General features: G+C 38.7%; 1 protein-coding gene across 1 annotated transcript in view; it reads left to right on the forward strand.

Moving 5' to 3' along the window:
• LOC109475201 (cytosolic carboxypeptidase 6-like) overlaps window positions 1-15,509 on the forward strand; it is a 79,701-nt gene extending 64,192 nt beyond the window's left edge. The window contains 8 exon segments of the mRNA XM_019775783.1: window positions 632-746; window positions 3,798-3,909; window positions 11,358-11,483; window positions 11,485-11,511; window positions 12,226-12,275; window positions 13,284-13,396; window positions 13,996-14,095; window positions 14,681-15,509. Coding sequence (XP_019631342.1) covers window positions 632-746; window positions 3,798-3,909; window positions 11,358-11,483; window positions 11,485-11,511; window positions 12,226-12,275; window positions 13,284-13,396; window positions 13,996-14,095; window positions 14,681-14,867 — 830 coding nt within the window. The 3' untranslated portion in view covers window positions 14,868-15,509.
• The last annotated feature ends 501 nt before the right edge of the window (window positions 15,510-16,010 follow it).

Here is a 16,010-nt window from a genome sequence, read left to right on the forward strand (position 1 = left end):
ACGTGCTTGGCCTTTAAGGCTGGTACATTTAGTACAAGTAAAATAGTCTTCAAAATGGTTGTTTGACAAAATAGAATATCCTATCTGCAGGGTTTCTGTAAAGCTGTAAATTTACTACGTTTTAAGCTTGGTGCTTTATGTGAAAGCAAAATGCCAGAGTACTTAGAGTAATAAACTCTACTACAATATAAAATACGGAGATTATTTCTGGACGTTTTAAGTGATATCCACCATTCTTCTTCAGTGTCACTAATGAACTAACAAAACTACTAGTAGTCAACTTTTATACATGTATATGAACAACCTTAAAATCTGGTTGAACATAACAAAGACTTTTAATTGTCATTGATAAACCAGATATGCATATCAATGACAGTTACAGGTCTTTGTGATGATATTTGCTAAAAGACAGTCAAAACTTTGAATCATATTAAATCAATTGATTGACTTGAAAAAAAATTGTAGGTTGAAAACCACCCTAACAATAAACATCATCTACCATTAAGGCTCTCTAGTAGTAGAATCGCCAATTTTACCAGATTGGAGTCTACCCAAAGTCATCTATCAGTTTAAAATATGTTTGTAAGATGTTTGTTGTGTACTGTATATATTTATGTAAATGCTTTTACAGGTTGGATAGACTTCTTGGTGAGCCAACACCCCATAGCTCGAGTCCTTCGACAGCACCTTGTGTTCAAGATCGTCCCTATGCTCAACCCCGACGGTGTGTACTTGGGAAACTACAGGTAGGTAATACTAAGGCCACAGCTCTGTAAATCACTTTTTATTCTTTGGAGGCAAAAAACAGTTACTCAAGCAACTGGATATGTGTTTGGAAATGGTCAGTGAGACTGCTTTTTTGACAACTCTCCAGTGTCACTGATGAAAGGTAGTGGAAGCTACCTGAAACATCTGACCATTTCTAAAATCATATTCAGTTGCTTTAGTAACTTTTTTGGGCGTATCTTATTACCTGGATGTCTATCTGTCACCGATGTATACTCGTGGTACTTTTATATCTGTGGTTTTTGCAGTCACTTCTGTAAAATTACCATGAAAAAATCAGGAATTACAGTAAATGTATGTAAAACTTTTCCCATTGGAGCTGTCCTTAGTGCTGAAACCTGCGAGGTTATGAATTCTCTGCCATCACATGTACAGGAAACTACAAATGTACAGAACAGATGGCTATTACCCTCGTCTGCCTCTAAAGTACAGAGACAGTCTGGGTTTTAATGAACTGAACTGGATTTAGGCCATTTGTGAGCCATTATAAGCACTAATGACGGCAGTTTGGGACTACAGGGAACCGGCGACATGACTTCGCCATTTGCAGAATATGGCTGCTAAATCAATGGCAGTTATACCGGCCGATTACGCCATGTTCCTTCCGGTAATTTTCAAGTTAGCCCAAGCATCTGTTATGAGCATACTTTTTTTGTTTTCAAAGTTGTTGGGCCTAGGGGAAAGACTGTTGTGTTTCCCACTAGACTCTAGCAAAAACCTACCGAGTCTAGCCCCTTCTCTTTTGGGTTGACTGCTAGCAAGGGACATAAATTTTCCATCTGACAATTAAGTGATAGAAAACGTTGTAGAACCATGTTTTAAACTGTTCCCCATATTCATGTTGCAATTAAACACATGTCAAGCGATATAAATGTGTAGTAAACATTGCACTTCTTTGGAAAATTGATTACTAGTAATATACTTATTACACTTATTATAAAGAAAATATAATGTATGACTTGTGTAGTTCAAATTGCTAAAATCCTATGTTACTTCTACTACATACATTTTTGTACTTGTACATTGTAGATATAGCAGCTTAGCGCAGCCATGCCCCCCTTCCTTCCAAAATTTAATCACAATAAGAAAGCTGGAAGACTAGATACGAGTACAACAAACATCAAAATACTAGTAGGTTAAGAAAAAACTTGTTACCTCTGCCAAGTCTTAGAATTAAGATCACCAGTCATTATTATAATAATAAGTAGGATGAAAAATATCTGCAAAAGGCTTTTGAAAACTTTAAATTCTGCATGTCTGATAGGTGCTGACAGAGAAATTGTACCCCTAACAGGGATTACATGTTGCGTTTTCCTTATCAGACCAAAACAGTTGGCAGGTTTGTGTATTTATACTGCTGTGGAGAGATATAGGAGCATTGACTGTGCCTTAACTTTGTAAATGTTAATATATAAGTGGTATAATTTTACTACCATAATTGCTGTTAGGCTGAGGAAAGTTGCCTGAAAAGTTTTGATTTGACTTAGCATGAAAGTTCATCTGTGTTGGTACAAGTCATTATGATATAAAGACAACTTCCAACACTAACTACATTGAAATTTTGATTTGAATTAGTGTAGATATTTTGAAAAACAATGATTTCTTAAAAGTAAATACATGATGGTAGAGATTTCAAAATAAATGCTGTAATGCTTGTAATACAATTCTGTAGTATAACCTGGCAAGTTGGGGTGTCATGAATTTGTGTTGAAGAGTTCACCATGAAAATAAAACCACCGTGAAACTTTTACAATTTACAGTATTTGCAATCCATGAAGGACGCTTTGTTCCAATTTTTTGCAGCTGCATGACATTCCTTTTGATCTGAATCAACTTTGAAGTGGAAAATGACATACCTTGTAGCTTTTGTAGGCAGGCAATCATAGAAAACACTATAATCATGATGATTTTACCTTGACACAAGAACTAAATATTTGTTTGAAGTAGTGATTTTGCATGGCAAAGAGGGAGCTGGCATTGTAGCAGGGCAAGAAGAAGTGGAGCTAAAATTGCTGCAGCTTAAAAAAAATTGCAGGTGTTGAAAGACTGGGCCGTAAAATAGAACAGACTTTGGTCTTCACTCACTCACTCACTCACTCACTCACTCACTCACTCACTCACTCACTCACTCACTCACTCACTCACTCACACACTCACTCACTCACTCACTCACTCATTCACTCATTCTCTCACTCCCATAGCTGGAAGCTGTAGGGGCAGTTTGGCAGGAAAACAGAGTAACTGTTGTAAATATATGCATTATCACATGAAAATATATGTATGATTTGTATACTCTGATAAAATTTAAAGTCCATGCTCCTTCTCTGCTTCAACCATGATAGAGAAAAAGGAATAAGAGGCATTGGCCCTATTTTGCTTGTTTTGATTGAACGGTAACCGTTATTTTTTCCAAATTGACTTATAGGAAACTAGTTCTCAATATAGCCCAGAGTTGACTGAGGTTAACTTTCATAATGGAGCCAGTTGAATGCAGAGCGGTCATTGAGGTCCTGTAGACAAGGGTTGTTCATTAGTATCCCAGACTCATTTCCTTTTGGCAGAGATCGAGAACCAAAACTTGGCACTGTTTTTTGTCTTCAAATGACTTGTGCCAAGTTTCATGTCTCTACCTCGATAGAGATTTCAGACTACCAGAAAGTGTTTTGGGTATCTCTGAATCTTTGTACTTAAGTCATGTTTCTGAGTTGGCAGCTTGCCGCTTTGCCAACCTTCAACTTCAGACTACATCACTTGGACGTCTTTTAACCTTCTCAGTGTGTGACTCTAATTGCATGGAGCCCCTTAGACACTGTTAGTGTTAAGTTGTGTGTTAGTATTTCGCTACTGTTGTCAATGTATTATTATTCATGTTTTGTATATTCCCTGTGTGTCGTATATGTGTTAGAATGGACCACAGGAAGAATAGCTACTGTCTTGAACATGTATGCTAAATGTGGATCCCATTAATAAAGTCAAGTCAAGACAAGGAAAGTTTGCTAATTTTTTTGCAGGTGTTCGTTGATGGGTTTTGACCTGAACCGGCACTGGCAGGACCCCTCGCCCTGGGCTCACCCAACTCTCCAGGCAACCAAACAACTACTCATGGACCTGAACGGAGATGAGGTTAGAAACTCATCATACTAAAATTTGTTTCTTTGACATATTTTTTTTTAACCATATATTGAAGCCAGGCCAAACTTACACTGTGTTTAAAGGCATCCAATGCAATTTCAGGGTGACAAAACTGAGTTTTCAAATTTCTAAACATTCTTTTAATGTAGTAAGTTAAATCAATTCCAGACAGATTTCTTGAAATCGCATTTGGTAGCTTTAAGTACCACCAGTTTATTAGTCATTTTTTACATCATACATGTACATAGTCTGCCAATATTTTCTTCTGTCTTCCAGCATTGAAAGTTTTGTGTTATAAATATGTTAATGTCTGTTTAGTTAGAAGTTCACCTCAAACAAAAAAAGGATCAGAAGTACTGAAGTCTTCTTTTTGGCTCCCCCACCTCATTGTGACTCCACTCAAAAACTGGTGAGCGTATACATGTATATGTGCAATGGGCTGTCATCTCACAGCATGGCTTCTATAGGTAGAACCACCGTTAGTATTCCGCGGCTTACTTCCAGTGACAGTGACAAATGGCACGTAGTGTTCACGTAATGTTCGCAGGAAATGGAGCTTAGGGGTCACATGTACCAAGACAGGGAATCAAGGCCCTGGAGCTGCCCCTTTCCATCCCTTGTCGTTCATTTCTAATCAAACTGGCTCTGTGATAAAAGTTTAACCGGCCCCAAAACTGTTTGTTCGTCCTGTAACAAAGCTGTTGTTATTATGGAAACTGACAGTGAAAAAGCAAGGCGGTAAATTATTCAAGGTCGAGGTAATGCACACGCTCACGAAGAAGTAACTTGGAGCAGTGATACCCTCCATCAAGCCACAAAGATTTTGGTGATACTGACAACTCAAAGACGTGGTGCGCTATTTAGGATTCTGCACAGCCCTCTCCGTTCTGTAACAAAGTGGAATATTGCATGGGTGGATCTTTCCGCGTAGTGGAGCCAAGAGACACAATCTAGCACACAGCGTGTGAAATATAGCCTCGTACTAACTCGGAATTATCGTAGGAAGCGGAATATTGGAAGTACTGAACTTTATATGAACCCATCAGCCGCACATTCATATAGATATCCACGATGCGGCGTTAAGGAGGAAGATATTGTTTAAATGCCAATTAAGAATTATAGCTGGACGTGATGGAAAGGTGTTACCAGAAAAGGCGTTTGTACTGGAATGAAAGAATGGCCGACTGGTGGCATTTACGAAAGGGCAGTGTATTCTGGTAAGGAATTTCACACTTCACGCAGTCTGGAGGCAGGGGAATCAGTTTTTTGGGAAAACATTAGACATGGGCGGTAGATAGTGGGAGGGGGGTAGAAGGTGTGAAATGAGTTATCCCACGCAGTTTGCTCCGGTGTCAGACGATTGTCCTGATCTCCCTGTGTTTCCAGGGACATCTGTGCAGTGTACCATTAAATGGATCAGATCATGGTCCTTTTTATCAGGAATAATAAAGAAAGAGTGTACCAGCATTGTTGATCTTTCTGTGAATTGTAGTTTGAGACAAAACAATAGCTTAGTGTACAAGGTAAAAAGATGTAGGAGCAATTTAGAAGTTTTAAAAAAGATACATACATATAGGAGCAAAAGTGAAATAAAAATTGAAGCAAATGACCACAGTTGAGTTTCTAGAATACCAGGACGGATGACAAATTTTATGTCAAACCTGGGCAAGGATAACATTTGATGTTCCAACCCATGTAATAACTAGTGGTATCACATGGATTTTGTTATCGCACAGGCTTCCAATTGTTCCATAGAACAATTTTGCCTGTGGTGCATGAGCTACTTTCAAATATTCAAATACTGGACATTCAGGAATTGATGTTGTAATTACTTATGAAATATTGGCACATTTCACTTTGAAATGTGTGTTTTCTTGGGTGAGTATGACATAAATAAAATACAACACACAGTGTATTCCTCATCACCCTTGGCCCCTACCTCCAGCCTTTGGGCTATCCGACCTGTGACTGGAACCTCTGGTGATACGGAATACACTGTGGTGTAGTCCTTATCTCACATCAGGGCTCTAGTCAGGACCAGTTTTTCCGTCAATTACCGGAACTTTGCAGCGTGTGACGGATATTTTTTTAAACCAATCTGTCAACCTTGACAGCCAAAGACAACCAAAATCTTGGGTAAAAATATAAAAACATCCAAAGGACCACCGACAAGCACTCTCAACACCATGATTTGCCTCTCAAAATGCAGAAAATTTCATTTTTAAAGGCTTGAAAATCCAAAATTTCCAGGGAAAACATGACCCCCCTAGATTGCTCCCCTCCCTGAAGATGAACCTGGGCTGATCATGATGGAAAAAATTTCTAGCTGGCTAGAGCCCAGTTTCACCCATGATTTGCCTCTCAAAATGCCAGAAAATTGCATTTTTAAAGGCTTGAAAATCTAAACTTTCCAGGGAAAACATGACCCCAGACCCCCCTAGATTGCTCCCCTCCCTGAAGATGAGCCTGGGCTGATGGAAAAAATTTCTAGCTGGCTAGAGCCCAGTTTCACACCTCCCTGTTTAGCAAGTCTTGTAAAGTGCCTTTCCCAAGGGCACAAGATTGGCAACAACAGAAGATAGGATTGGAACCTGGGACCTCTTGGTTCTGAGCCGCCATGCCACCTCCCTGTTTAGCATTCAGTCTCACCCTCCCACAGACTGCACAAGCAGGTGTGACGGCTCAACAATTAAGCCTCTCTGCTCCAATGGATGCTAAATTTGCTTGTGCAGTGACATGTTGCCAGATAAATGGCAGCAATTTGTTGCTACATTGTGCAATAAGATATCTTCCGGCATCAGCTTGCGGTGGTGGGGATTATAGTCCCAGGGTCGGGGATGAACCTCCAAACTTTTCTTTGTTTCCCACGCAGCGTCGGAGAGAAGGGAGGGTTATGGGTACGTCACTCAAACCTGTCTCCTGGAGCAAACGGCAGTAAATTTGTCGCCGCTGATCTGTTCTTGATCTATGTGGAATCCCTGAGTTATTCTACATCAGCGTGTGGGAAGCTTAATTTATTACGTGGAACATTTTATGTTTGGTTTTATGTGCGTTCGTGTGCCGTTAAGGATTTACCATAGAGAGTATATGTTCTTTTGGCGACGATCATGATGTTGGCTATGAGAGTCTTAAATCCCCTCCTGTCAAAATTATTTCTGTGCGAGTTGACACAGAAATGAGAGAGACTTAAATCCTCTCCTTGAAATTATTTCTGTGCGAGTTGACACAGAAATGAGAGAGTCTTAAATCCCCTCCTGGAAATTATTTCTGTGACACAGTTGACACAGAAATTAACAGTTTGAACAGTTTTTAGAATCATCCATACTGACTTCTCAAAGTCTGAGTGGTGCAGATAAAATTTGTCTGGTGCAAGTAATCTTCAATGTTACAATGGATTCTGCACTAGTGAAGGTATGCAGAAAAGAAGGAGTTCCAGCCCTGAATTGTATTCAGTCTGTGTATTACTAATATGATGATGATCAGGTGTAAAAATTGTGAAAATGTTCCAGTGGTTTTGTTTGTGTCCTCTTAAAACACAAAATGATAACACTTTAGATATGCGTTTTGTACATCTCTTTTGTACTTCAAGAATCATTTTGACCATGAGCTTTAAACACAGCAAAAAACCTCACAAAATAAAAACGCTACAAAAACAAGTTTTCAGTCACTATTCTTCTTACTTCAGGACTGTCTAGAAAAATATCCTCTCAGAATCTACATTCTGCACCGACAATATGTCTTTTTTTCTTTCCATGCACACATTTTGATATAAACACTCCCCAAATATGATGCACAAAATAAAACTTAAGGCATTTGAGACCAAATGTTATACTTTAAAGTTGAATGCCATCGTCCTAAAAGACCTTTACGTAAGATCTTTCATTGTCCATCTTCTAAAAGGCCAATGTCAACTAAAACTGTATACAGAGTACCAGCTCATAAAATTTCAGATCATTTGACCCAAAGCCTCCATATTATTGACACTGAACACAATTGTGGGGCGAAAAAATCAATCGGTCTGATTTTCACTCACAGGGTGATTTGTTTTCATGGAACTTTGTCCCAATTCTATTGAACATTCTCTGCCAGCATCTGTCATTTCAAGTGATGGCTGCCTATTTGTGCTGACAGAGAAGCAAGACCAGCATAATTAACAGTTTCAGTATTGCAGGAATTGGGAAAAAATCACTGATTGTCCGTTATTTTGTAGTAATGCTGCTTTTTTACCCTCAAGGAGGTTCAGGGGAGTTGGTAGTGGTCAGTTATCACATACTGTAAAAATTGAAACTTTTGCAGTGGTTTTATTTTTTCCTTTTTTTTTTTTGCAATGAAATTAACTATCTCTCCACTGCAAATAGTTCCAATGCATGATTACTGCACTACACAAATTTAGAATGCTGCTAAAATCTCCTTCTCCTTCCTACTGCAAAAAAAATATGACAAAAATAAATGAATTCACACTCAGTAATTTTCCCCAGGAACATCATTAGTCATGACATACATGTATATAGAAATATCATTACAATAATGATGTATTTTGTAATTATGGCAAGTGAAAAATCATTGTCTTCCAATTCCCATAATTTACAGCTAGCTGTTCGAGACTAGCTGTGCAACTTCTTGAGAAGGCCTTCATTGATAACATAATTTCAAAAAAAATCTGAACCAAAGAAACTTGATGCCATCCTGTCCTTCTTTAGTGTGAAAAACTAGAATGACAGTGGGTCAGAGGCGGCTGCATGGATGTCAGTAATATATATAAAAGTTTTTCATAAATTCCAGTCGATTAATCGTCAATGGCGTTCTTGGACTCTAGTTACTGTTCAGCAACCACTTTTATATTATATCATACATCTGTAGTGACAAAATATAATCTGATTTGATATAATAACAAAATAATATAATAACATGTTGATAATGATGAAACCAAACTGTTACAATGCTGATTAGACCCAGAAAAATATTTACTGTCTGGCATGCTGTCTTCACTGTTTCAAATGCCAGCATTTTCCAGGTATTTCATTTTTTTTCTCGTACGGAAACAAGTACCATTAGTGAAAATAAAGCAGATTGATAGTAATTGAAGATTGCGAGGCCTAATTCCGGAGGTTGCGGCCGGAATCGGCTTAGCCGAGTTATGATGGATGTACCGTGGTCGACTCCGCCTGTCTGGGGCATGACCTCTGACCTTTCATGAGTCATGTGACTCCTGTCGTGATGGCATCAGACCTACTTTGACAGCAGCAAAATGCTAAGAAAACAGGCATCAGAATGTATCACAGGAATCCATCCCTTAGCAATGGTAGTCTCCTGAAGGGGAATTATATAAAGGTTAATTTAGGTCGTCTTTCCTATTTCCAATGTATTAAGGAGATGGTTTCTTCTATATTCAGTTAAAACTAATCTGTAATTTGTATTGCAATTGGCTATATCCTTTGTGCGCAGTATGATTTTCAGGCCTTTAAAAGTTATCACATTGGAAATGATGGGGTTATGTGTAGCACAAAGAGTACATCAATTCACTGTTCACTGATCTTACCATGTTTGGCTACGAATTACTCTAGGAGCAGAGGATTAGGCTTCAGCTTGTTTTTGACATGTTGTTCAAATACGTGTTTCTATCAGGCTTTCTTTTTTTGTATACACTGGTATCTTCTTTTTTTTTTGCTATAATAGCATTTGGGTGGTACAAGTTATACTGCCTTGCCAATTTTACATGTACAATAAACAGTCTGTATACTGTCTTGCATATACGAAATAGATGTACTGCCCTGCTCTTGTAGCCACCAAAAGATCTGTTTGAAGATTAGCTACAAATACTGAAAACAGCATAATTTTTGTAGATGTTCTTTTATACACTGCCAGGAACAGTGAGTTCATTGTATATAGAATAGGGCTGGTTGGGAGGGTGGCTTGGGGTATTGCTGCATTTCTGCCTAACTCATTAAACATTGCTTAGCACAATATACACATACCCTTGGCTAGCCTTCATGCCCAGTATTTGCTGAGTGATGGGGAAAATTTAAACCTGGGGGGGTCTGTGAGATTGCCTTCTTATGTTATGTCCATCATTTCCCTACGGACTTGTGTGAAAACTAAGTGAATACATAACAAGGTGAAGGATATTACAAGTCAATGGTACGAAGAATCTGTGTCTATATACTGTACTAGTATATGGTAAATGGGTGTGGCCTTACAGTACATGATTCTCACAAATAGATAATTCACATGGCCATAGCACCTGACTTGTGACAGGAGGTGGCTTAAGATTGCCTAAACCTACATTTAAGACATCTGCAATCATTCAATTCAAGCTTAAACTTTATAACATTCAATTCCATATTCCATACATGTATAGATGCATAAAATCTCCCAACGCCCTACAGCAGTACCTCAGCATAACCACACCACCACTGTTCAAGAAGCTCATACATGACTTGATGACATACATAACATATACACAAACCAACCCTTATGAAGCACTGATGGTAATGGTGAATATAAAATATACTAGTACATACACTGACCCCCAAAAAGCAATCTTATAATTGACTTCAAATTCTGGTTTTCAAGCCCTAAAAACTGCATTGGGTACCTTTGAGAAGGTCTTGATAACAATTGTCTTCTGGGAATCCAGCCAAATTATGAGAATTAATTAATCATATTCAATCCTTCTTCATTTGATTCCACTGTGTCTAGTGCAGATATACCGGTAATTAAGTCCATGATTGTTACGTAACTTTGTCACTGTCTGTTGTAGATGGATGGAACTTCTTGTGGATAATTTGATAAGAGTCAATGTTGATATATGATAATTTTGTTACAATGATGAGTTTTTGCTTAGTGTAGGTTGTTATAACTGTCATTTCAGGCCAAGCATGGCTTCTGTACTTGTGTCTCTACTGATATTGACTTCAGGAGGGGATACATTACAAGTTGGTGGCTTGACCAGCAGAAACATTATACAGTTCATATTATGTACACTTTTAAACCCTGACTGAAACCCATACAAAATTGCATGTTGGCAAACATTTTACATGCAATTTGAAAAATACATGCATAAGTATTTCATAAAGTCAGTAGTAAGCACAAAATCACCTATTTAGTAAACATTCAATATCATACAGACACCATTAAACCCCTATCCTGACTTTTTCAGTCTGCAAAATTGCAGGTTGCTTAATTTTTCTTCTGCAACATTGAAAATGTCTATGCAAAATGCAGACTGCAGATGGGACCTGGGTATTTCTAACACTGGATTTTTGGTGTTTGCCCTTAGAAAGTGGACCTTGACTTCTACATTAACATCCATGCCCACTCTACGCTGATGAACGGATTCATTATATTTTATTAGTACCACAAAAAGAGAAGGGGACCATGTTGTTTTTGTGCTGTTTGATTTCTTGTTTGCTCTGATTTTTGTTTTTGTTTGTCATTAGAAAGTGGACCTTGACTTCTACATCGACATCCACGCCCACTCCACCCTGATGAACGGCTTCATGTACGGGAACGTGTACGACGAAGAGGACCGCTTCGAGCAGCAGATGGTCTTCCCTAGGTTACTAGGCAACCAACGCAGAAGACTTCTCCTTGGTAAGACAAGGTTTGATCTGTGTGGCACTGTCTTGTCATAATCTCCCCAAAAATTCTTAGGGGAGAGTTTGCTCTCTAATTGGTTGATGGAAAAATCAGTGAATTTTCATGGAAAGACTAAGAGAAAACCTTAAATTTGAACTTTGTGGGAGAGGTACATGTACTAGGATTTTGGGGAGAGGGGGAACACCCTAAGCTTGCTGCATTGATTGGGGAGAGCCCTGCATGATATGCTGACAGCTTTTAAAGGAATCCAATGCAATTATAGGGTGGCAAAACTGGATTTTCAAAGTCAATTTTCTACTCATTATTTTAAGATTTAATGTACTGTTACTGTGAGATTTTTATGCTTGTTAAGTTACAGGTCAGGAATAACTATAACTTTCAAGTGATCATGATATAGATTATTTCTTTCATAAAGCAGGGCATGTAATATCTATCATTGTAACACTCAGATAGATAGGTTCAATTTTAGATGTCAGGTTTTTCTGTGTTTCTTGCACTTATTGCCTTGCAATTACCTGCTCTTAACTATGACTAATATTTGTACCATTTTTTTTTTACAAGTTATTTTTTCCATTCGATGGTTTGAGGCTTGCTTCATGCAAGACAATAGCTTTTTGAAGTGATTTTGCCTTATTTTTATTTTATTTTTTGAATTTTTGGTGTGGGTTGTGCTAACTGTGTGTGCATGGCTGGTGTCGTGTGTTGCAGGCTAACACCAATTTCAACAGAGACGCTGTCAAGGCAGGGACAGGCAGGAGGTAAGGAGATCAGTTTTTAGTGTCAAGGAGCCGCAAACTTGTCAGGAAAAGAGTCTAAAACTTAAGACATTTTCATACATGTATGAAGCCTACGTCTTGTCCATAGCAAGCAAAGACCTTGGCATTTATGCATGCAATCTATGAATCGCAGAGAAACATCTGTAATAGATGTTTTCATCCCTGGTCAATAATTTTTTAAACTTTAGACATATTTTGAGTAAAGGAACCAATGCTAAACCTTGATCATTTTCCTGACAAGTTGCTGGTTGCCTAGATCATGTTGTATTAGATTTAGAATTGGGGGTGATCTCAAAATTTGGAAGTCCTCTTGAGCTGTTTGACGACTTTTAAGGACTGACAAGTTTTAGTCCTCAACCTTAGGACTGACAACTTCTGAGATGATCCCCCTTGATCTAACCCCAGCCGTTCATGGTTGATCCCCTGGTGTATTCCCACATGTTACAGGAACAAACTTCCTTCAACAGGGATGATGAGAAGGCCGGCACTGGGAGGAGGTTTGTGTTTCAGCCACACCAGTTTAACTTCCTGGCTCTCAAGTTTTTTCGGAAAAATAGTGGGGAGCAAAGGACACAGTACATGGGGAATCTGAGAAGCAAGAAGTTAAATTTGTGTGGCCATAAGTACATGTAACTGTACAATTTTCTTTTCTAACTGTCTCTCCTCTTTAGGAAAGGACTCTACATTTACAATGGAAGGAAGACATTGTCTCATAATTTCATGTCTTCCCTTGTTTGGAATATTTGAAAAGTCATATGGTGGAAAAATTTCTCCAGTTTTTATGATTTTTTCTTACAGTATCTTCAGGTGACCATTTTCTCTTACAATTTAAAGTGCCCATTTCTTGTCCTGGTCACCATACTTCTAAAAGATAACATGCCATAGAAAACAGTGAGTGAAGAAAGTAACTGTTACAGTAAAACAGCATTGTTTCCAGTTCAACATACATTTAGTTGATCATTGCACTAAAGTCTTGCACTTCTCATCCAGATTCCTAGGTGGCGCTCTTGATGACAACTGTTCCTGTTACACCCTGGAGGTCTCCTTCTTCAGCTACCTCACCAACTCCTCCAGTGTGCCAGTACCCTACACAGAGGAAGCCTGTATCCTTACACATCTTATGTTTAAAAGGTGGCAAGGTACATGTTGTAGTCTTGTGGTTAGGGTTGTTGACTTACACAATGTAGAACCTAAAGGTTCTGGGTTCGAATCTTTAGCTTGCCACAAAGTTGTGCCCTTGGAAAAGACACTTTACACCTACATGTATTTCCTCACTTGATTCAGGCAAAAATGACTTGTAACCTAGCTTCAGTAAGAGGCATACTCTCACATGGGACTTCTTATATTTAAAAGGTGAAAAGGTATATGTTGTAGTATTCTGGTTAGGGTTGTTGATTTACACGTCGTGTAGAATCTAAAGGTTCTGGGTTCAAGTCTTTAGCTTGCCACAAAGTTGTGCGCTTGGGAAAGACACTTTACAACTATTTTGGGCCAGTTCTAGAGCCCCTTCCTTTGTACCGCCAGTGGTATAGTTCACCTTGTCGAACACAATGCAGGCATGTGATCTCGCATGTGTTCAAACAGGTGGTTAGTCCCACTCAAGGGAGGGACTAGAACTGGCAAGAATACAACAACGGCAAAAATACAACACTATATATTATGATGTTACATACATGTATATACCTTGACCAGACATCCACAGACATGAAGCTTGGCAGGAACGTTGCCAGGACTTTCCTGGACTTCTACAAACTGGAGCATCTCATCAACCCCAAACCCACCCCCGGGCCTCAGTACCCACGGTAAGACAGGATAGTTCTGTAGACTTTGTACTAAAAGTACTTACAATTGGTGGAAAGGTGTAGGCTCCTGTGCAGACTTTTAGCAGGGCACTGTGTGTTTCTACATTTGACTTGTGTGTCAGTTTCTTTTCTGTTATTTTTGAAATTTGGGATTTTTTTTGTCATTTTGTATTGTTTGTCGGAGAGTGAGAGTTGTTACTTACAAGCTTCAGTTTAGAGTGATAGTTTAAGTTTAGGCCATACCAATTATTTCTTAATCAAATGTAAGTTCTTCTTTGAAGTGCAATTAGCCCTGAGCAAGTGTTTGTTGCTGTTTAACTGTTGTTTGACACAGAGGTCAGGCTGGGATCTCGGGTTAATATACAGAATGCTATTCTTTATCAAATTAAATGTTCTTTTTGTGCAAAAGAAATGTAGTCCTTGGCAAGAATTTGTTATTCAATTTGTATAACTGTTGTTTGTTTTGTCGCAGTGGCCAGCGTAACTCGTCGGGTTACACTAATGCTATTTTTTATCAAGTTAAAAGTTGTGCAATTAGCCGTGGGCTAATTTGTTATTCAATAACTGTTGTTTGTTTTAACACAGTGGGCAGCGCAACTCGTCCGGTCGGGGTAAGGACCGTGATCGTGAGCGGGGGCGGGACAGTCGGGGGTCCCGAGCAGCGTCGTCCCAGCAGGAAGTGGGCAGCTACGCCGGCAGCGCCAGCGGCAGCAGTCTGGACGCCATGCCGGTCCACTTCAAAATGCACCACAGGGACGGCAAGAAGAGATAGACAATCCACACAACACCATAGAGTATATTTTTGATGACTTTTACTTGCCTTAAGTTTGTAGTAGCCTGGAATGCATCCTGTTGTAGCTTTGGTTAATGCCATTTCTTCTCAACATTTGCTTCTCAAGTTCAAGTTTACTAAGAGCTAGTCATTAAGAGCTAGTTTTGTACACAGAGAAGTCAGCCTTTATGTGTATTCTGGTGTATTCCAGTAAATAGGCAGACCAAAACTATCAAAAGAGCATGCAAACAGAGCTAGAATAGGATAGATACCAGGCTGCTATAGTATTGTATGATGTTCTTACACTGTATCTACTTAATTTTAAGCTGAACTGCTACATGACAACACACTGTATTATATATGATGTTGTTTTTTTAGTTCATTTGACCACTGGTTTGTTTTTAACATAATTGTATTATACAGTAGTTTTTGCAGCCAGGCTTGTACTATATTCTGTGAAAGTAAAATGTTTATCGTTATTTGGTTATGCTGAAAGCATTGGTGTATGTTTTAAAATTAAAGAATTTGTTGTTTGTTTCTTCCTTAGAAGTTTTTAAAGCAAGGCTAATGCAATAATGCAAGGATGTTCACGCACTTTGTACATGTAACAGAAACAGAATTACAAAAAAAAGGATAAGCACTGGCTGCTACATGTAGATCATGCCGCACATGCGCAGTTGGAACTAGAGCTGTGTACCGGTACGCAGTACCGATACTGTACCGGAAAAATTGATTAGGTACAGGTCCAAAATACCTACTCCCTCAGTACCGGTACTGTACCTAAACAATTTCACACCAATTTTATGCCTATTTGTGACCTCAAATGTGTAAATAGCTGGTCCACAATGGGTCCCTGTGTAAGGACAGTGTGTTCATGAAAACAAAACACTTAGTTTTGCCTATATTTTATCTGAGCATTCGCCATAAACAAAGAACAAACCTTAACTATCAAGTTTATTTATGTTTTTTTGTTATTGAAGGAGTTCAGAAGACCATATAAATTGGTCGAATTGTTCAGGTACAGGTTGAGGTCTGGACCTGTACCTAAACCTGTGTACCTGTACCTGTACCTGTACCTAAAATTTGTTTAGGTACACAGCTCTAGTTGGAACCATGAGCTAGCTTATGGCAGGACATCCTCAC

This window comes from Branchiostoma belcheri, unplaced genomic scaffold (assembly GCF_001625305.1).
Source record: "Branchiostoma belcheri isolate BF01 breed outbred unplaced genomic scaffold, Haploidv18h27 scaffold33, whole genome shotgun sequence".
NCBI classification, from domain to species: Eukaryota; Metazoa; Chordata; class Leptocardii; order Amphioxiformes; family Branchiostomatidae; genus Branchiostoma; species Branchiostoma belcheri.